The 22,360-nt window shown below is 38.5% G+C and overlaps 1 protein-coding gene across 1 annotated transcript in view; it reads right to left on the bottom strand.

The window, feature by feature from the left end:
- PPM1H (protein phosphatase, Mg2+/Mn2+ dependent 1H) overlaps positions 1-22,360 on the bottom strand; it is a 304,448-nt gene that overhangs the window by 85,500 nt on the left and 196,588 nt on the right. Inside the window, exon 5 of the mRNA XM_031940929.1 lies at positions 7,490-7,574. Coding sequence (XP_031796789.1) covers positions 7,490-7,574 — 85 coding nt within the window. The remainder of the gene's footprint in view (positions 1-7,489; positions 7,575-22,360) is intronic.

Here is a 22,360-nt window from a genome sequence, read left to right as displayed (position 1 = left end):
TGGGATAGAGCGCTCTTTGGAGCTTGATGATACTGGCACATCTTAATGTAATCAAATCAGAGTTTATAAATATGTCTCAGCCCAGCAGACGAAAGCCATTACTCTCCCACCTCAGAACTATCAAAGAGCCCAGACTAGGGCTCGGGCCTGACTGTCACCTTGAAACACAGGAGGGGGAGGTTCCAGTCAGGCACTTCAGGAGGGTGCAAAGGGGGTGAGCCCACAGAAGGAAAGGCTGGAGGCAGGACAGGGCGTTCCCCAGAGTTGGCTTTTGCAAAGTCACAGTTCTATTAAAAAAAAGAGGGGCGGGGGGGAGAGAGAATCTCTTTTGATCCACCTTGGAGGACGTCCTCAAAATATTTTATTAATTGATCAATGTGGAAAGATAATAATTAATTGTATTCCTTCCTTCCACCTTCCTCTTTAAATTCTTTTTTCTTTCTCTTCACTCTTTTCTTGCTCCCTCCTCTCTTTCCCTTTCCTTCCTTCCTTTCTTCCCTCCCTCCCTTCTTCCACCCTTCCTTCCCTCCTTTCTTCCATCCTTTCTTCCCTCTCTCCTTTCTTCCATCCTTCCCTCCCTTTCTCCCTTCTTCCATCCTTTCCTTCCTCCCTCCTTCTTCAGTCCGGCACATACTTATAATACAAGCTACAAGAGTATCTCCTGGATGCTTGCCCTAAATTTGGCATCAATATGATGAGCTCCCGATAGGAAGCGGAAATGGGGTGGGGAAAGTAGCCTAAGGTGTAACAAACCAGCCCATATTGGAAATGGAGCAGGTCAAAGTTTCTGATAAACAGTGGGATTGGTTGGGCCCATGAGTAGCCCATTTTTTCAAGCCTGGGTGAGATGAGAAAGGCCTAGTCTCTGGAAAGGGGGGGGAAAGGGGGAAGGAAAGGACAGAAATAAAAAAGAAAGTGATCGGCTATAACAGTAAGGCAATAGAAGTATGATCATATACATGCCACATTCACCAAGATGAAGTCATAATCTTGCTAAATTAGTCCTTTGGCCTGGAAAGCAGCTCATATCAGACTCTCACATGTATCAAAGAAGCCAGGAAACAAATTACCTTGTCACACCAAATAGTTTGAAAAATTTTGGATTCTGCATACAAAAAACAACAATCACTGATTCTTCAAAACTTTCAGGTGTGTATTGTGTATCTCTGGGTATGGCATTTTATCTCATTAGAGCATCAGTTTCTTCATTTATTTCACTGATTCTATGCTACGTGATATAAAGATTCACATTTTATAGATTCTATAAAATGTTGAAGTTGAATCCAATAGTCTCTAATAGGACTCCTTCCATGCTCTAAATCTACGATCTTATGTTTTACATGCAAACTCCCTGAATTCTAAATTCCATTCATTATGATAAAATCACTTTTGGTGAAATCACTAATAATTTACCCAGAGTAAGCAGTCTGTGGAACTTCTGACAGTTTCTAGTAAAGGATATTTAAAAAAAAGAAAAAAGAAAAAAAGAAAAAAAAAAAAAAGAAATACCTGGGTATTCTGAAATGTTAATGCCATAAAAATAAAATGCGATCTAACCAGTGACAAGGAAATAAATGTTTAACTTTTTAGTGGTATTTTAGATAGTCAAATAGGAAATTACAAATCAGAGTATACATTTGTTTAATGCAGCTCCACTGGCTGCCTGAATGACCGAAAACAGTCACTCAATCATTTATCCATTTATTCACACTGCATGCACATCCCAAATGGTGAAGGCAGAAGCAGGCTTGTTATACTCAAGAGTACAGTATCCATGTGGAATACAGTAGTCTGGAATATGCTGCACAGCTAGATGGACAACCAAGAGTTGCCCTCTTATTATACCTATTGTAATGTGCTAGATACTGCAGTAGGTGGGCAATGTTTATGAATATTAAGTTGTGCCAACATTATTACTGTATTAGGAAATGAAAGGGAAAGATTCTGGGAAGATGGCTCTCCAGATTTCCCCCACAAATAGAACAAATTTATGCCTCAGGGAGAACACAGACTGGTGAAAAAGTCAACAGGTCTTGGGGCAGAACAAGGGTCCTCCAGATACAACCAGAGAAGATCTAAAGAAAGACCCTGGGAAGAGCTGAAGTAAGACCAGACTAAACCATGTGAAGTGCAAATACCTCCAGGCTAGCTCCATAGAAACACCAACTGGGGAGTCTCAGCAGGAGCTAAAAACCACAGAAACTTTCACCTCCAAGACTGTTTATGGAGTCAGGGGTCTGAGTCTGGGAAGACTGAGGGAACCTAGGTTGATTGGGAATGCTGAAACGTGGCCCTGGGTATAAAGTACCAGCACCTGGTGAGTGCAGAGGCAGTGGACAGCGACACTGCTGGCTGCAGGCAACTTGCTGGAGGGAGGAGCTCTGGTTTGGGGTTCCTGATCAGAGGGGAGAGCTGAGGTGAAGCAGGAGACACTATTCCCCCCCACCCCAGAATTAGAGATGCTTACACTAATACCTGTAATTTAAAAAATGAACCCCACTATAAAAACCTACTATGGGAAGTTCATCTTCAGAGGACATTGAAGTAAAAAAAAAAAAAAAAAAGCTTCTACCACAAAGAGTAATGTGAAATGACTCCCTGACCAGAGAGAATTTATAGAACTTAAAAAATAATTTAAAAATTAAAAGAAAGACAGTGAGGGAAAAAAAAGAAAAAAACTATCCAAGGAATACAAGATCATGAAAAAAAAAGTTAACAAACTAGAAAAAGAGATACTGAATTTCAGCAATGAAAACAATTTATTGAAAATTTGAATTAGGCAAGGGAAGTCAGTGAAACTATGAGAGACTAAGAAATAACAAAACAGATTATAAAGAATTGAAAAAATAGAACAGAATGTGAAACATCTTATAAGAAAAATGACAAATTTGGAGAACAGATCAAGAAAATGTAAGAATAAATGGACTACCTGAAAGTTGTAACCAAAAGAAGGATCTTGACACAATTATGCAAGAAATAATCCAAGAAAATTATCCTGGAGTGATAGAATTTAAGGAGAAAGTAGAAATAGAAAAAAAAAATCTACTCATCTCAACAAGATCCTTTGTGGAAAACACAAGGGAACATTATTGCTAAATTTCAAAAACCCAGATCAAAGTGAAAATTTTGCAAGAAACGAGAAAAAACAATTCAAATATACTGTAACTACAATGAGAATTATACAGGACATCAGCAGCTACAATAAAAGACCACACATCCTGGAATCAAATCTACCAACAATCAAAAGAACTAGGCCTGTGGCCAAAAAATATTATATCCAACAAAATTATCTATAATACTGAATGAGAAAAAATGTACATTGAAAGAATTTGCAGATTTTCAGGACTTTCTATCAAATCAAACCTGAACTTAACAAAAAATTTAACATATAAGAGCCAATTTCAAAGCTCAATTTCAAGGAAGTCAACATGGGCAAATTGTTGTTGTTGTTTTTTAAACAAAGGGAAACATAGAGCATATGTTTAAGACTAACATCAACAACAGGACAGCCCAAAAGAAAGATTGGGGCAGAGTAAAAGTAAAAATAGTAATTATGTCATACAAATGAGGTGCAGAACAGACACAGGCATTAAAGGGGGAAGGAGGGCTATAGTTCTTAAAACCTACTCACATCGGGATAGATTAAATAGGCAACATATATAATTAACTGAATCACCTGGAGTCCTATAGTTGGTGTTTGAGTTGGAAGACAACTCACCAAAGATTTATAAGAATCCATGCAGAAGGAAGCAGGCAGAATCAGAATAAATTCAATGACTGAAATATAAATGAAAAATTTCACCAAAAGGTAGCTATAGTAGATTTATAAGAATCCATGCAGAAGGAAGCAGGCAGAATCAGAATAAATTCAATGACTGAAATATAAATGAAAAATTTCACCAAAAGGTAGCTATAGTCTGATGAATTGTAATGACCAATCTCAGTCCTAAAGAACAGATGAAGAAATACTCCTCTCAGTAGAAAGGTAAGGGACTACAGACACAGAATGCAGTATACACTTAACAGATGCAGTCACTGGAGAAGGTGATTTTTGCTTAAATAATTTTCTTCATTAGAAATGGAAAGTTCAAGTACATGATTTATGGTCAAAAATACAATGATCCAAGACAATCCAAAAGGATACACAATGACAAGTTATCTGCCTCTAGAGAAAGAAGTAATATTGTCTGAATAAAGACTGAAACATTAATTTTGTTCCTTCTTTCTTTTCCTTCCCACCCTCTTGTCTTTCTTTCTTCCTTTCCTCTTTCTATTCAGTTTTTCTTCCTTTAAGTCTTCTTGTATAAAAAGACTAATATGAAAATGTTTTACATGATTGCACATGGATATCCTACATCAGATAGCTCACCTAATCAGAAAAGAGGAAGTATATAGAATATGGAACTCAAAACTTAAAAAAAAAAAAGTTTAAAAATTGTTTTAATATGCAATTGGGGAAAAATATTTTAAAAAACAAAAGTAGAATTCAATGTAGGAACAGTTTAAGGGAAAATAACTTTAGAATTTAAAAAAACTTTCCAATGATCAAAAATTTATTTTCTCTTCTATTTCCTTTGGAAAAGAAAAACAAAACTCTTGCTACAAATACATATAGTGAAGCAAAACAAATCCCTACACTGACTGTGTTCAAACAATTTATGTCTCATTGTGTGCCCTTAGTCCATCACCTCTCTGTTAGGAGGTAGGTACCATGCTTCATCATAGTGCCTCTGGTTCACGGATAGTCACTGTATTGTTTGAAATTCTTAAATCTTTCCAACCTGTTTGTTTTTATATTGTTGTCCTTATTTGAAGCTGTAACATTTTATAAAACAAAATAAAAAGACAAGGAACGTAGACCAAATTTCCTTTTCATTGTTCTTGATTCTTTTAAAGTTTCTTCTTTGCTACAAAACTGCTAACGTTCTTAACTACTTCACTTTTTTTTTTTTTTTTTAAAAGCAAAGATTTAGGTAAAAGAGGAAGACTTCTACAACATGAATGCCCTTGCTGGACTTGACAGTTTCAAGGCACAGCCTCTTAACAAATGACCAATCCCTGTTGGAACAAAAAAAGTGGAAAACCAGGATGTTTATGCATTCCATTTCTAATTGGACCAACTTACTGGACCAAATGCTCAGAGAAGAGCAACGTGGAGATTTCTGAACTAAGTCAAAAGTACTCTAATCATGGAGGAATTTAGAGGATGCCCAGCTCTTGTGGTTTTACAGATACAGCTTCTGTATTACAGATACAGAAACTGATCATTCAGATATATTTATGTCTCTGTTCCTGGAGGCAGCTAGATGATATGGTGTAGAGAGAACAGGACACAGAGTCAGGAAAACCTGAGTTCAGGTTTGCCCTCAGATACTTCCTCGCTGAGTAACTCTGGACAAATTATTTAATGTGTGCCTTAATGCGCTGGAGAAAGAAATGGCAAACACTTCAGTGTGTCTGCCAAGAAAACCCCAATGGACAATAGGGTCCACTGGCTCATAAAGTCAGACCCAACTGAATGACTGAACAACAATATACATCACTCAAAGTCAACATACAAAGAAAATTAATGACTGCTAGGATTTCTCTAGTGCTCCCTGAAAAGCACTTTTACGAACAGCATCTCATTTGATCCTCATAGCTGTCCTGGGAGGAAGGAGCTGTCACTATCCCCATTTTACAGATGAGGAGACTGAGGCAGACAGAGGCTCAATGACTTGACCCAGATCACGGTGCTAGTAAATGATTAAAGACTTTCTGATTCCTGGCCCAGTGTTCTGTGCACTGTGGTGCCACCTAGCTGTACAGACGAAAGCCATTTGGTTTTATGAGGAGAAAGACTACCCAGATTAGCCACAGGTAACTGGGAAATGCCCCAAAGAAGTCTTTGTCCTGGGAGTTTGGGGGTAAAGAATCCCTCAGGAAAGAGTCTCTTGGACAAATCAAATCTGAGAACATAATAGAAAAGCCCTGAAAAATATAATATTCCTTCAACAAGGCAGTCTTCAGTCCCCATCCCCTCTTGTAAAACAAAAAGTTCCCGGGTCATTTTGATGATCCCGAGAGAGATGCTTCAAAGGATAATCAGCTCTGTCCCCCAGCCTCACAGACACACCTTAAGTGTAAAATGAGTGACTAGAGAAAGGGAACGTGTCCCAGGTTAATGAAATGTGAGCTGGGAGTCAGGGAGAAGCAACATACAGTATTCGGGAGATATTTCTTTTATGGTATCACTCAAAAGTTCCTTTGCCCTTATTCAGGTAGGAGAGTGGGCCGCAAGCAAGGGGTCAGATGTGTGTCTTCCTGTTCTCCCCCAGTGCAGAAAAGTTCCGTTGTTGCTTTTTCCCCCTTTAACTTACAACATACTAGAAACAGATGTGAGAAAATTCCATTTCCCAAGTCAATCCTTGTGGAGGCGTGAACCGCTATACAATAAGTCATCAATACTTGGAGGAGGTGTAAATGGTTCTGAGGGCTCAGGAAAACAAGGGGCAATTAAATGAACAGAGTCACTAAAGTGTCCCTGCCTCTGGCCAAACTAACCCGGGGCATGAAAGTGGGCACAGATTACAAGAGAGTTAATGGGAGAAAGGTCTCACACATGCCCAGGATATCCAGAGCATCCGCCTTTGTGGCAGCAAAACACTAGAACCAAAATGGGGCCCTTTGATTGGATAGTGTCCAAATAAAGTGTGCTGTGTGACTGTAGCACTTACGTAATAAGGAAGAAATGAACATGAGAAATTTAGAAGAACATGCTAAAAATCCTAATCAAGTGACAGAGCAAAGGAAGCAGGACCAAGAGAACAGTGTAAACAAAGACCACAGTCATCTAAATGAAAACAATATCAATAAGCAGCTGAAATCAAATTAACTTGCACTAATCAAGTCTGGTTTTGGAAGACAGAGGATAAATATTTTTCCTTTTGGTAGAGGTGGGGGATTACAGGTACGGAATATTGCGTAAGCTAGGAGATGCAATTGCTTTTGTCAGCCAATTTTGCTCAACTGTTTTCCTTTATTACTAGGGAAGATTCAGAGTGAAATACATCAGGAAATGACAGATGTAAACATATGCACAGACCTCCAAATAGTGCTAAGGTTTTTTAAAAATTAAAGAAAAACAATTAAGAGGAAGGTGGGTGGTCTCATGGATAGAGCACTGTCCCTGGAGTAAGGAGGATGTGAGTTAAATATAACCTCAGATCCTTGAAACTTCCTAGCTGTGTGACTTTGGGCAAGTCACTTAGCCCGGAATGCCTCACCAACAAAACAAAACAATCAATCCCGTTAATAACCATGAAGGCGGACTGGATCACATTTTATGCAAAGCCAACCAGCTTTCTCCAGGCAAAAGAAGCCTTAATATCATAAAACATCAGCTCTTTGGGGCTCCTTGCTATACTGGCAGCACACACTCATGCCCTTTACAAAACGGGCGGTGCACAGGGTCTCTGGCCATTCTGCCACATCCAAATTTTATTCTTACCAGATACTGGAGGCGCTGGCGCTCTGTCTCTGGCGTGAATTCTGAAGACATGGGGATGATTTCTCCATTCCTAACAATGATGGCTCTGAAATGGTAAGAAAACAAAATCAGCTTCTTTCTAATCTGAGCAAAAACAAACAAACAAAACAAAACAAAAAAAAAAAAAAAAACTTGCCCTGTTACAACACACAGCTTGTCTCAGACCACAGATTAAATGAATTTTAAAAATATACAAACAACCATACCACAAAACCCATTAGTAAGCGAATCAGAAAATCCTCAATCTAGATTGTTTTCTTTAGAGCAGAACAAAAAAGCCTTGCCCAGTTCACCCTTTCAGCTCACAAAATGCAAATACCCAAACAAGACAAGTTATTTTAGACTCAAGGACTCATTGCCCCAAACCCAAATGTCCACATGAGATTCTGTAGCAAAGACCATTTCCCTGCCTTGAATCCCCATGATGGCTGCTATTCTACCTTCAGCTTGCTGCTGATAACCACGTTCCAGATACCTGGAGCTGGAGGTTGCCCATCTCAAAACATAGAGAAATAATGCTTTAGTGAATACAAACCTAGTCAGCTCTTTATTAAAAAGAATGATGGTGAGATAGAGAAATATAAAAATTTAAAAAGATCTTTTTCCAAATAGACCTCAAACACTGAAGTTCCTTTATATAAGTGGCAAGTAATTGTTGATAAAATCAGCCATACCAGTCAAAACTGCAGTGGCCAGAAGCATTCTCTCCTTGGTACACTGGCATTACCTGGCTTCCCTCTGCAACTATTTTCTATTTTCACTGACTATATCTTACATGCGTTTTTCCCCCTGTAAATTGCCTTACCCATTAGAATATAAAATCCTTGAGTTTATACTCCAGAATTTGCCACACAAATGCTTAATAAATGTTTGTTTTCTGACTTGACTAGCAGACAACCTCATACATATTACCTTCAGAATAACCTCTGTCTGGATAGTTAGGTGGGTACAGTGGGTAGAGCACTGAGCTGGGAATTGGGAAGACTCATCTTCCTGACTTCAAATCTGGCTTCAGACACTTACTAGCTACGTGACCCTGGGAAAACTGCATAACCCTTTTTTGCCTCAGTTTCCTCATCTGTCAAATGAGATGAAGAAGGAAATGGCAAAATTGCTGTAGTATCTTTGGCTAAGAAAGCCCCCAAATGGGGATGTAAATGACAGCTTCTATCTACAACATTACTCCTCTCCCACCCTATCAATTCGGGCTCTCTCTGCTATTGTCACATAAGGCAATACAGAAGAGGAAAAACCAGAAGCTTTAAGAGAATCTGTGATTTTAAAAAACAGAATAAAGTATGACAGATAGAGATAATCCAAGAGGATGGACCATTGGCAGAGCTGCTGGACCCCATGTTGGAACTGATGCCCAAACAGATCTCTACCCAACTGCTTAAACCCTATTCAATTTACTCAGTAAGACTGCCTGAAATTCTACCAATTAGAGCTTCATTTGGGCTAATCAGGATCCTCTTTAAAAAATGCAAATGGCTCTGGAAGGATTGGGGTCTATCAGTCCTTCATATTACTGTGAAAGCATAAATTAGTTTAATCAGATTGCTTTCTTCCTAACACCTTCCTGTGCCAGCTGCTTGGAAGGAAGGAGAGATTTTCCTGGGGGTGGAAAGAAGGAAGGCAGAGAATTCTGGAACACAGAGCACTTTTGTGTGTGCAGAGGAGCAAGGGGTGACAAGGGGGTGTTTCCCAAGTCCTAAAGAAGCAGAGGGAAACTGGGGACCAGGGGACCTGATGCAGCAGTATGTTAAGGCCAAGCTTTCCCCATTTACACATTTTATCCAAGGCTGTACCCACAGTGGATAAGGAACTGCCCTCTTTCCCTCACGCCTGGTCCTTCCTGTCCTGGAACTAGAACTCAGTCACTCTCCACTAGCACTCTGTAATTACTCATTGTGACAAAGAGGTGGCTGGTGGGCCGTGAGCTCCACTCAACCTTAGCCAAGCTGGGACAGCTCTAAGCTTTGGCCTTGTAACCAGTGCTTTTCTATTGTCTGAGGACCAATCTGGCCGAGTCTGAGCTTCGTTATTAAGTTGGCCACAAAGTGAGGAATTTTTCAGTCTTGGCAACACTCAAAGATCAAGTCTCTGGAGGTGGGGGAAGTGTTTATTATCTCTGCATCAGCGAAGGGAGTACCTCCACTAATTAAATCACTAGTTCAGCTAATATTAGGAGTCAAACAAGCCGAAGAGTGGGACCTTGAGAAGAGAAATTCACCCACCAGAAATCATCAGGTCTACTAGATATAGCTTCTAGTCCTTGCATATATTCAACACAATTATTTTTGTTATTTTTTCCTCTAGCCCTGTCATCTCCTTGATATGGGGAAAATGCCCTCTTTCTCAAATGCAGATTTGTAAGTAACCTGTAACTTATAATGGTAAAGTAATTCTGTGATATAAGGGATGGCTCCCTGTGAGGAGTTGGGGTATAGAGCTACAGGAGGAAACTTAGGGGATGAAAAAATAAAACATATCAATAAAATTTATTATTATTGTTATTGATGGTGCATCACCCTTGTGATGTCATTGTTTCCCTTTGAAAATGAAGGACAAACATTATTATTATTAATTTTTAAAATTGTTGCCTAACATGATAATTATGGAAATATGTATAGAAGAACTGCACATGCTTAACATGTGTTAAATATTAATATTATTTAATTATTAATTTAAAATATTAAATATATTGGATTACTTGCTGTCTAGGGGAGGGGGCATTTAGAACACAAGATTTTGCAAGGGTGAATGCTGAAAACTATGTATGCATATGCTTTGAAAATTTTAAAAAAGCTTTACAAAGTGTTGCCCAGTATACTGACATGTTATATAACTTACCTGCTCAGGATGTGCCCTCACAGCCAGTATGGATAGAAACTTGAACTCTTTTTGCCTCTGAACCTGCAACTACTCACTAAACCTGTCTCCCGTCCCCCTCCCACTCCCTCAGCCCCCAATTTTATAGAAAATGGAAATGGGACTTAAAGAGATCAAGGAACTTGTACAAAGCCATTTACTGAACAAGTGGGAGTCATCCAAGTCCAGTGCTCTCTGGGATATGACAAATGGCCTTGCACAGACTAAACAATAAATCACATTGAATGGAGACATCCAGATGGGTAAGAACAGAAAGAGCGAGCAAAGCAGGAATTTGAGAACCAGGAATGGAGACGCAGCTAGGGGCTAAGAGTGGGCCGGTGGGGGAAGGAGGGGAGAGTCGTCCAGAAAAGGTCAGGTTCTCAGGGCTGGCTTTCCAGTTCTCAAATAGAAGAGATATCACGATTCTCCTTTTTTATTTTTGCAGAGCACATGGCCAGATGAGACAGACCAAGGTGAGAAACTCATTTGTATCATGCCTATTTGTGACCTGATTCCTGTTCTAGTGCTTTTCCCACTATAATAGACAAGAGAAAGTAGTAGAAAGTCAGACTTTTTTTTCAGAAAGTCATTGGAACATAAGAGTTAAATATTTCTTCTGTTTGAGTTAGGAGTCTGCTAATTCACTTTTCCAAACTATGGGCCATACGTCCCCTTGCACCAGAACCTTAAACGAAGAAGGATATAAATAAAGCAATGGGTAAAAATGGTAAAGTCAATAGAAAGTGATCCTAAAACCACAAATGCATTTGAGGTGGCAGGGGTAAGGAAAGGAGGGTAGAAGGGAGCATGTTTTTTTTTGGGAGTGGGCAGCAGCCCCCTGGACAGGGAACAAGTCCCTGACTCCCTGCACCCTGGGGGCCACTGCCACCTGTACGTCTTTCTCTGTTCTTGGCAGAGACCCCTACACTGGGCTACGACCCTCAGCACTCTGTGCATACCCCAATGTCAACTAGATGCTCCCCCCTCCAACAGAGCTAATGCCTCGCTTAGAAGGGGCCTGCACGCATCAGTTCTTCTCACCACAGGGCCAGGCTCTCTGGAATCACTCTCAGACTGTCCCCCCAATGAACACAAGAGCAAAAGTCCTCAGGCAGCTTAAGATCGTTGGCACACACTACTGGGAAACAGGAGGTGGCCATCGATCTTCTGATTCCGGGGCCCACAAGGGCACATGCAGCACTACTGTATTGTACTTTTCTTTTTTTTGCTGAGGCAATTGGGCTTAAGTGACTTGCTCAGGGTCACATAGCCAGGGCGTGTTAAGTGCCTGAGGCAGGATTTGAACTCAGGTCCTCCTGACTTCACGACTAGTGCTCTATCTACTGAGCCACCTGGCTGCCCCTGTATTGGGCCTTTTGACTTGGAGAGGCAACATGGTTCAAATCTTGGCTTTGCCAATTACTTATTACATGTGTTGTGTCCTTGGGAGTCTCACTTAACCTCTCCCATTCTTATTTCTTCTTGACTTCAAAAGAAGTCTAGAATCAGTGGTATCAAGCTGAAATAGAAATAGATCCTCACAGGGTTCTTATTGACTTAGGAAAATATCATAAAGAAAAATCTGTTGTTGTTTTTTTAAAACCTGTTCTTGTTATTGCATTTTTATTATTTTGTTAAACACTTCCAATTAAATTTTAATCTGATTTAGGTAGCATTTCCAGGAGTTTTGCTAGTCCCACCTATGAAGTAAATGAATCCTTTCTGGAGAATTGTGTTGAAACCAGCTCCAAACAACTCTAAAGGCAAATTGCTAAATTTTAGATGTATAAATGTTCACACTTTTACACACATATTTACATTTCAGAAAGCGACAAAGGCTACAAAAGCCAGGGTTTGATGATGTGTTCTGTTGCCTGGCCAGATTTAAGAAAGTTATGGGAGAAAATGTTAATCTATTTTACACATTAAAACTAAAAGTGTCTTAAGAGTCTCCCCCAACTCCAGCCTACTATTAAAATATTTAACTTGATTAACTGTTAATTCTGATAGTGAATGCAGCATAGAGATAATTTATATTACACCTTCTGTTATTTTTATTGTGTTTGAGACCTTTATATTATAAAAATGCAAAAAAATTCTTAATTTTAGTTAAATAAAATACAAATTCAACATTATTTGTATAGGCTGTTTTAGAAAAAAAAAGTGTCAGAGTCTGAGATTTCTTGCAAATTTTTTAAGTTTTAAAATTTTTTTCCCCATAAAAATAGATAGGTGGGTGAGCTGTGATTCTACCTAAAATTTGGAAGCAATTATGCTAGTTGCATATCAAAGGCATCTGGATAATCTGGGCAGATATATCTGGGTAAACATCTAGAAAGATAATTGAGAAAACACTAAAGATTCACTGTAATCTGTTATAAAAAAAGGTTTCCCTTGAAAGTCCCTAGGCCTAATGAATCTGGGCACTGAACACTGTAGTTATACTGCAGCAAAGGGAACAGAAAATAAAATAGTCAGCATTTCAGTAGGGCATGTACCAGTAGACTGAAAAGACTGGCCTATGTTGGTAGTTCTTCCAGATCCAAAAGTAAAGATTTTTAACAGGTGGCAAGAAACACAGAAAATAATGGATGTCAGTTTCAGGAGACAGAAAGGGTGTGAAGGTTGTTCCAGTGATCTGTAAAAAATTACACTCTATTGTTTTTCTCTCAGAACCAAGCTATAGAATGTAAGCTTCAATAATAATTTCTTCATCAAAATGAAGAATAAAAGAAAAGAAAAAAAATCCAGCTATTTTGGAACTGATTCTGACCAGTATGGAAAAGCTGAAGGTGAAAATAAAATGATGAGACACTTGAGATGATATGATAACAGCAACTTGGAGCCTATGACAGACTTACACTTTGGATGATGAATTTTCAAGAGTTTAAGAGAGGGCAGCTAGATGGCACAGGGGACAGAGTACCAGTCCTGGATTCAGTAGAACCTGAGTTCAAACCTGGCCTCAGACACCTGACACTTACTAGCTGTGTGACCCCAGGAAAGTCACTTAACTCTGATCACCCTGAAAAAAAAAATTACAAAAAATGAGTTTAAGAAAAAGGAAGAATAAAATGCTATAGCCTAGCTTTGTATCGCATGCGGGCAGGTAGATGGTGTGGTGAATACAATGCAGATTCAGGAATTCTCATCCTCCTGACTTCAAATATGGTCTCAGACATTTACCAGCTGTGTAACTCTGGAAAGTCACTTAAACTTGTTTGCCTCAGTTTCCGTATCTGTAAAAGAAGCTAGAGAAGGGAAATAGCAAAACACTTCAATATCTTTGCCAAGAAAACATCAAATGGGGTCATGAAAAATCAAACACAATTGAAAAATGACTGAACATCTAGCTCAACAGGATGTTCTCAAAAATGGAATGACACAGGAATAAATTCTAAGAAAAGGAGGCGTTTAAAAGCAGGGAAATAATTGGTCACATGAAATTCTTGGATATAAGAATCTGAGAACTGCAGATTGAAAGAGATGAAATTACAAAGACAAGTGTCTATCAAAAGTTCAGCTTATCCACTATCTCAACCTTACCCTCTCCTTCCCCAACACCTCACACGTCTAAGGAAAAACGATCTAAAGTTGTGTTTTCCTTCAGTACAGTGCATAACCTTTCCTAACATATATCTCCTTGATATATCACATTCAAAGCATAAACCATAAATACAACATACCAAAGTGGTTAACCACTCTGAGTGAAAATTCATTACATCTTCAGATAATTCATTCTATTTTACAGTTTCATTTCTTGGAAAGTTTCTCCTTTTGCTAAACTAAAATTTACCTCCTCGCCTCTTATAACATCTACCAACTAATCCTAGAATTCTGATTTTTCTAAAGCCACGCAGAAAAAAAATCTCCTCCCTCATCAGTAACAGCACTTCAAATATTGGCTGACTTGAGTTTTGTTCTAAGATTTATCCTCTGCCTCTAAAAAGCAATGAAATTATTCTTAAGACTTAATTGGTCCAAGAGAACATCTGAGGTAACATCCCAAGAACCGAAAGCAGAAGAAGCTCAGCACACAATCAATCAGACCTCCTCAGGCTTTTGGCATTTGCCATTCAAAGTTCACTAGAACTGCTTCGGATCATTACATTATTGAGAAGAGCCAAGTCTTATCATAGTTGATCATCACACAATCTTGCTATTGCTGTGTACAGTGTTTTCCTAGTTCTGCTTGCTTTTCTCAGTATCGGTTTTATAAATCCAGGCTTTTCTGTTCATCATTTAAAAATTTTTAATGTATTTTTTTTTTTTTTTTTGCTACCACATTATATTTAGTTTATATGTCCAGTGAAATTCTTGAATCTTTAATGGACTGCAAATCAGGATAACCGGAAATCCAGTCTTGGTTCTTCCAGTGATTTTGTGTAGCCTCTGAGTAAAATCATTTTCTCTAATGATCTAATCATTCTGGAGAGCAATTTGGAACTATGCCCAAAGGACTATAAAAATGCACATACACTTTGATTCAACAGTGTCTCCACTAGGTGGTCTGTAGCCTAAGGAAATTATGAAAAAGGAAAAGGACCCACGTGTGCACAAATATTTGTAACAGCCCTTTTTATATGGCAAGGAACTGGAAACTGAGTGGATGCCCATTAATTGGGGAAAGGCTGAATAAACTATGGTATATGAATGTAATGGAATATTAATATTCTGTAAGAAATGATGATCAGGATGATTTCAGAGAGGCCTGGAAAGACTTGTATGAACTGATGCTGAGGGAAGTGAGGAGAACCAAGAGAACATTGTACACAGCAACAAAAAGATTACGTGGGCTCTTTTCAACAATGAAGTGACTCAAAGCAATTCCAAACAGACTTGTGAGGAAAAGTGCTATTCATATTCAGAAAGAGAACTATAGAAACAGAATGTGGATTAAAGCATAATACTTTCATTTTTTATGTTATTGTTTGCTTGTTTTTTCCTTTCTCTGTTTTTTCTCTGCTGATTTATTTTTTATTTATTTATTTTTTTGCACAGCATAACGAATAGGGAATTATGTTTAGAAGAACTGCCCATTTTAAAAATATATTGGATTTCATGCTGTCTTGGAGAGGAGGAAGAGGAAGAAAAATTTGAAACACAAGGTTTTGCAAAGGTGAATGTGTTGAAAACTATCTTTGCATGTATTTTGAAAAATAAAATACTATTAAAGTTGGAGAAAAAAATCACTTTCTCTTTGATGTACATCAGTTTGCTCCATCCATAAGATGAAGAGGATGGACTTTGTGATAACTAAGATTCAGTGACTCTAAGAATAAATATATGAGTCTGTTCAGGTGAAACTGGGAGACCAGATAGAACATAGTTGTTAGACAAACTGAGACAAAACTATCCCTCTTGATAATCTCAATCTCCTTCTGTTTGGTTTCCTTGCTTCAAGCTCCTCTCCAAACCATCATACACGAGGTAATTTCTTCTAACTGCATGTATGATCTACTGACCTTCCTCCACTAATCCCACCCCATACCCAGCCAATGAGCTCTCTATTGAATGCCAAAAGATTCAAATATGAACTCTACCTCCTATACCTTGCTACTTTTTTTCAGGATTCATAGATATTACTCCTCTTGCTACATGCTTGTGATACAACCATATTGGTCTACTGTCTGTTCTGCACACACACCAATCATGCCATTTTCTAGTCTTTCTACCTTTGCATGAGTATCTTCCAAAGGATGGAATCTACTTCTACCTTACCGCTGTCCAGCACAATAAAAAAGCGATCTCCATGTACAAAATACAGCACCTCCTTTTGTGTGATGACAAAAAAATGGAAATTGGAGGGACATCTATCAATTGGGGAATGTCTGAACAAATTGTGATCTATGAATGTAATGGAATACTATTGTTCTATAAGAAATGATGAGAAGGCAGATTTCAGAAAAACCTGTAAAGACTTACAAATGAACTGACAATCTTAGAGAGACAGGTGTTAGTATTAGCCCCCATTTTACAGGTAAGGAAACAGATTTAAGTGATTTGTCCAGCGTCATACAGTTAGTGTCTGAAGCCATATTTGAACACAGGTCTCCAGGCTCAGTGCTCAATACTGAACCCTAAAAACCTTAGTAGGAATTGTCTCTCTTCCATAAGTACCTTTTACTTACTTTATATGGTGTGTGGGTGTATGTGCGTGTGTGTATATGTACTGATTTCACTGAAACTTAAGTTCCCTAAGGGCAGGGACTTTGTCTTTTCTTTCTGTAACCTAGCACTTAGTGAAAAGTCTGACAAATGCTAAATATTTAATAAATGCATGCTGACTGATTCAATGGTCAGGAGAAAGGTAGAATTAAAAACAAAACTATAGACTTTTTTTATACCACCAGGACAAAGAGGCCCTAAGGGTGAATTCAGGTGATTAGACGGATGGAAGCTCAGAGTTAGATCCAATAACTTGATCATGTACCTGTGGTTATCTACCTAAATATGACATTCCTGGAAAATAGTTTTGTTTTGCTCAAGACAATATTCATTCAATAAGCTTTCTGAGCGCCCATCATGTTTGAAAGGCAGAGTGAGAGGTAAGATGAATAAAGTTTGTTTTGTGCTGTGGAAGCATTTCCCAAACCACTCAAATTCCCCTTTTCAGTTGTATATAGCAATGGTTACCCCAAAGTTCCTGATCTACTCTTCATGAGAAGAATTACCAGTATTTACTTAACAAACCAATGTCTAACAATTAAACTTTTTAGAACATTTCTATCAAAAGCCTAACCAGCTTTTAAAGACTGTAAGGAACGACTTTTCCCTGAAACTGAACAAACTAAGAGTAATAATGACTTTGATTAATTTGTTTAATAAAGTATAGTCAGTTCTACTATAAGAAAATCCTTGTGCTATGCAAAATCACACAATTAAAAACTACAGAGCTTATGAGAAAATGGGAGTTAGGGGCACAAATAGCCACTGGTGATTCTTTTATTTTCACAGCCCTGTTTCTGATGGTCTGGAAGGTGTATTCCTTTATGCCTATTTTAAAATTTCTTTTAAAAGGCTTGATTATTTCAAGCTTCTCTTTGATACTTAAAGCTTTTTTTTTTTTTTTTGCATGAATTGCTTGGTGTTTTTGAACCAGGAAAAGTAAACATGTTTGGGATGTTGAACTGAGTGGTCACACACGCACACACACACGCACACGCACACATACAATATATATTTCTTTATTTTTTGCTGAGGCAATTGGGGTTAAGTGACTTGCCCAGGGTCACACAGCTAGGAAGTGTTAAGCGTATGAGGCCAGATTTGAACTCAAATCCTGGTTCAGGACCTGACTTCAGGGCTGGTGCTCTAATCACTGCGCCATCTATCTGCCCTGAAAATACATAAATATAAAATAGCAAAACAACTTTGTAGAATAATTCTACAAATTAGAATTGTAGAATTCTACAAATTCTAGACTTTGTAGAACTTAGTTCTACAAACTTAGCATTATTTACTTAACAAATCTGTCCTTGACAGATTTGTAGTTAAAATGCATAGTTCAGGGTTTTTCTTCTATTCCTCCTTAAAGGAGCTCCCAGTCTAGTAAAACCAGTTATCAACTATTAATCACTTCTTTGGGAGACTTCTAGGGGAAGGCTCTACTCTGTTTTTCCTTTTTTACTATTGCATGGTTTTTCCCATCATTTATATACCATATATTTTACTGTATCTATCAACGCTGACTATTTTCCTTAACTATAATTATGAAAGTAGAGGTGTCAATCTTTAGATAGAAGCAACAAAGGCAGAAAAGCTTGGCACTTGATCACAATTTCTTTCAATAATTTTAATGAACGAATGCAAAATTGAATGAATAAATGTAAAGCATTTTCATTTCAATTCAGATAATCACTGCTGGCATGATACAAGATAAGTAACCACCGGGTCCTGCAGACATTTACATAAATGGTAATTCACCCATGCACACACATCTATCCCTATTTTGAGCAGCACAACCTTCCTCTCTACCATGCTATTAGAGGGAGAATTAAACAATCAGGGCCCCTTTGAGGTGCGGTGGATAGAGCACTGGGCATAATTAGACTCTTATTAGCTGTGTGACCCTGGGCAAGTCACTTAACCCTGTTTGCCTCAGTTTTTTCATATGTAAAATGTGCTGGAGGAAAAAAAATGGCAGACTACACACACACACACACACACACACACACACACACACACACACACACTTGATTTTATAGGAGCTTGAATTCTAGTTGGGGATGATACCACTAACAGGGGAGTGATGGCCAGGGTGGTCAGCTAGGAATTCCCAGGGAGCGTGAATTACCTCAGGGCTGTTTATAAGAATGGCAGATTAGGAAACTGTTAGTGATCTCAGAGAAAGAAGTGGAAAGTGGGGCCTATATCCTGGGAATCATGGGGGCTATGATATTGCTAAGATATGGTGACATTTCATCAATAAGGAGAGCATAATCCAAGGGCAGAAGTGGAGGACCAGGTCGGAGATGGGCAAGAGATCACAGTCCTAAGGCAAAAGTTAGAAGAGCAGATCAGATTATGAGCTCTTATGAATAACTTTCATATCTTCATTTTTAATAAATCCACGTACACTATGACCTCATGGGATAAGCTTTTAAATACTGAGTAATTTGGCATACTTTGGATAGCCAAGGCAGTTGGACTGGAATTGAAAGGAGGAAACAGAGCCAGTTAGCATTTTCACTCATTCCAGCCTTCTCTCACTACAAAAACCCATCTTCTCATCACTATTCTGGTGACATTAGATTACTACAGTTTCTGAAAGTTTCAGACAGCTGATTGATAGCCAAAGGAAAGAATGCATGGAAGATATAAGCAGGCTACATACAGCAAATAGCCAATAAATATTTGCATGTGAGAAGTCAAATGGAAGCTTTCAAGGGCTGACATCACCCAAAAAGCAAGTGGACCAGCTGTATAGTAGTGACATGATAGATGGGATGGTTTATTGCACTAGGAGTCAAAGCAATGGATACAGAAGAAAATTTCTACAGAGGATCCATGTGAACTCATAGATAAGAATCACTTAGGATGACAAAGCATGGATAGATTGTAATATCTCTGAGTGATGGGAAGACTGACATGAATGAGATCTTATATCTACTGATACATGAATAAGTCATAAACGTTACAAGTAAATTGTTTTTAGATAGGTAGAGTGATGCAGGAAGGAAAAAATGAATGCCTGGTAATTGAAAAAATAAATAGCACCACCAAAAAATAAAAAACAAAAACAAAAACCCAAACCCATCAACACACAAAAATACAATCTTTGGCATCTACTAGAGAAAACAAAGATGAGTATTCTGGAACTGGGGGGACAACACAAGAGCCTTCTTATGAGTCAATGATGCTTTATCAGATTTTTGTCGCATGTAATTCTGTTTAAGAGGCAGTTAAGTAGAACAGTGGGTAGAATGTTGGCCTGAAGTTGAAAAGACTCGGTTCAAATCTGGGCTTGGAGACTTACCACTTTGTGTAAGTCACTTAAACATTTCTGCCTTGATTTCATATATAAAACAAGCTGGAGAAGGAAAGGGCAAACCATTCTGGTATCTTTCCTATGAAAACCCTCCAAATGTGGTCAGATTGTGACACAACTGAAACCCCTGAACAACAAAGCAACAATTCTGTTTCAAGAATATGAATTCAATTTCATGATATCAAAACCATTCATTCAAGAAACACTGAGTACTGTGTGCGAGTTTCTTCTGTGCTTAGGTCTGGGAGAGATGTAATAATTCATAAGGCAAGATTCCCTGGTTGTAAGGAACATACAGAGATAAATACACACAGAATTAGAATCAAAGGCAGTAGGTTATCATAAGAGATATACAACCAAAGAGCCTCATTTAAAAGAATAAACAATGGTTCCTTCTAATGCTATTATAGCACCTATTATGTGTTAGGCACAGTACTAAGTACTTACAACAAATATTTTACCATTTAATTCTCACAACAATCCCAGGAATGATTAAATCCCATTTTATAGATGATGAAACTGAGGTAAACAAGTTATATGCCTTATCGAAGATTACATATTTAGTAAGTATCTGGAATCACATTTGAATTCAGATCTTTCTGATTCTAGTTCTAGTGCTTAATAACTATAAACTTGCCTTGCAAGGTGTATATTTAGTTCAAAGGAGATTGCTAATTTCTACCAGGTTGAGTTGTGTCTGACTCTTTGCGACCTCATATGTGATTTTCTTGGCAGGGATACCAGAATGGTTTGACATTTTCTCCTCCAGCTCATTTTAGAGGAGGAAACTGAGGCAGATAGGGTGAAATGATATGCCCAGAGCCCCCCAGCTAATAAGTTTCTGAACCTGGATTTGAACTCAGGAATATGAGTCTTTGTGGCTTCAGGCCTGTCACCTCTATCCACTGCGTCATCTAGCTGCCCTATCAGGTACCTCAAATTCAATATTAATTTCTCAAAGCAAGGTCAGCCAATGACAAAAGGCTTTTTTAAATCTGTTTTCCTAGAGTAGCCCACATTTTCCTAAGAACAAGGACTGGAGGAGAAGCAGAGCAGTTTACTTCATAGTGAGCTCTGACTCATTTCTGATAAGCATTTGACAATATTTTAAAGAGATCCTGAACTTCTCTAACAGGGGAAAGTTTTTAATCTGACATTTGCAAACTTTTTTCTTTTGAAGTTATACATTTTATTTGGTATTTTAGCAAAATTGGTTTCCTTTGTATTCTCTTGCATTTTCTTTTGTTTTAAAAAATATTATGAGAAGGGGATGCGCACAGGCTTTTTACCCCATTGTTTAGCATAGGGCCTGACACAGAGTTGGTGCTTAATAAATGTTAGATAGCTAACTGACTAAGAGGTCCATGACACAAAATTTCTAATTTTAGTCTGTAACCCCATTCCTGAGTTCTAATTCTCCAATTCAATGGTTAGCCATTATGGGCAGACACTGTGTGACTTTGTTTTAGTAGGGAGATTAGACAGCTACTGGACAAACATTCTGAAGCTTAGGGATTGAAAAGAAGTTAAAAAAACAAATCACCCATTTTTCTCCAAAGGAAAGGCAAGAAATGATCTAGAATTAGTGGTGCTTATGCATGGCTTAAAAGGAAGCCATTAGGAAACCAGCGGAGGACTCTTCAATTTTCCCAAACAAGGTGAGGGGTGGGGTGAGGAGGAGGAAGAGATTTGGAGTGAGGACACTAATTGGGTGACTGAATCAATTATCAGACTGTCCTTTCACAGGTTAGAACTCATTAACCTAACATTAAGGTAACCAAGTTTATACCAGTGCAAAACTACCCACCAGGCAGGGCACTCTAACAACTTAATACACCTGTCTCCTAGGGGAGAAAGGAACTCTGACTTTGATGCTGGCACTTCACTCTGCCCCTTAGGCATTGCCATTAAGCATTCATGTATGATTTCTGCAATGGCACCAGGGAAATTTTCAACACATTAAGTCAGTGACATTGAGAAAAATGTCTGCTTCTCTTCCTGCTGCTTTTGGGGCTGTCCCCTCCTATATCCTACATTCTCTGTCCAGCCAAGAACTCAGGAATATGGATGCGAGAAAAGGGGTGGAGGGAGGCTTCTTCTTACCTCTCACAAAGAGCAAAGGAGCTTTTCAGAGAGGAGAGAGGTTAGGGAAGTTAAATTTAGATAACATGGATTTGTTCCATGTAACAAAAAAAATAAAAAAAACAAAAAAACCCGACCACAACTCTTTCTATTAGGACTGACTGGCTCCCTTTCTCTCAGGGAGAGAGCTACTCTGTATCTTCTTGCCCAACAAGAGATGCCTCCCCATCCCTTACCGGTGAATCCTCTGGCAGAGCTGCCATTTTATTAGGAGTCCCAGTCACGGCAATTTCACCCTCGACTCAATTTACTCTACAATCTAAATCACCTCTTCGAGGGCAACTCTGCCTTTGTTGCTATCCTCTTTCCTCTGCTTTTTAGTTCTC

The sequence above is a fragment of the Sarcophilus harrisii genome, chromosome 5 (genome assembly GCF_902635505.1).
Source record: "Sarcophilus harrisii chromosome 5, mSarHar1.11, whole genome shotgun sequence".
NCBI classification, from domain to species: Eukaryota; Metazoa; Chordata; class Mammalia; order Dasyuromorphia; family Dasyuridae; genus Sarcophilus; species Sarcophilus harrisii.
This window is presented reverse-complemented; position numbering and strand designations above follow the sequence as displayed.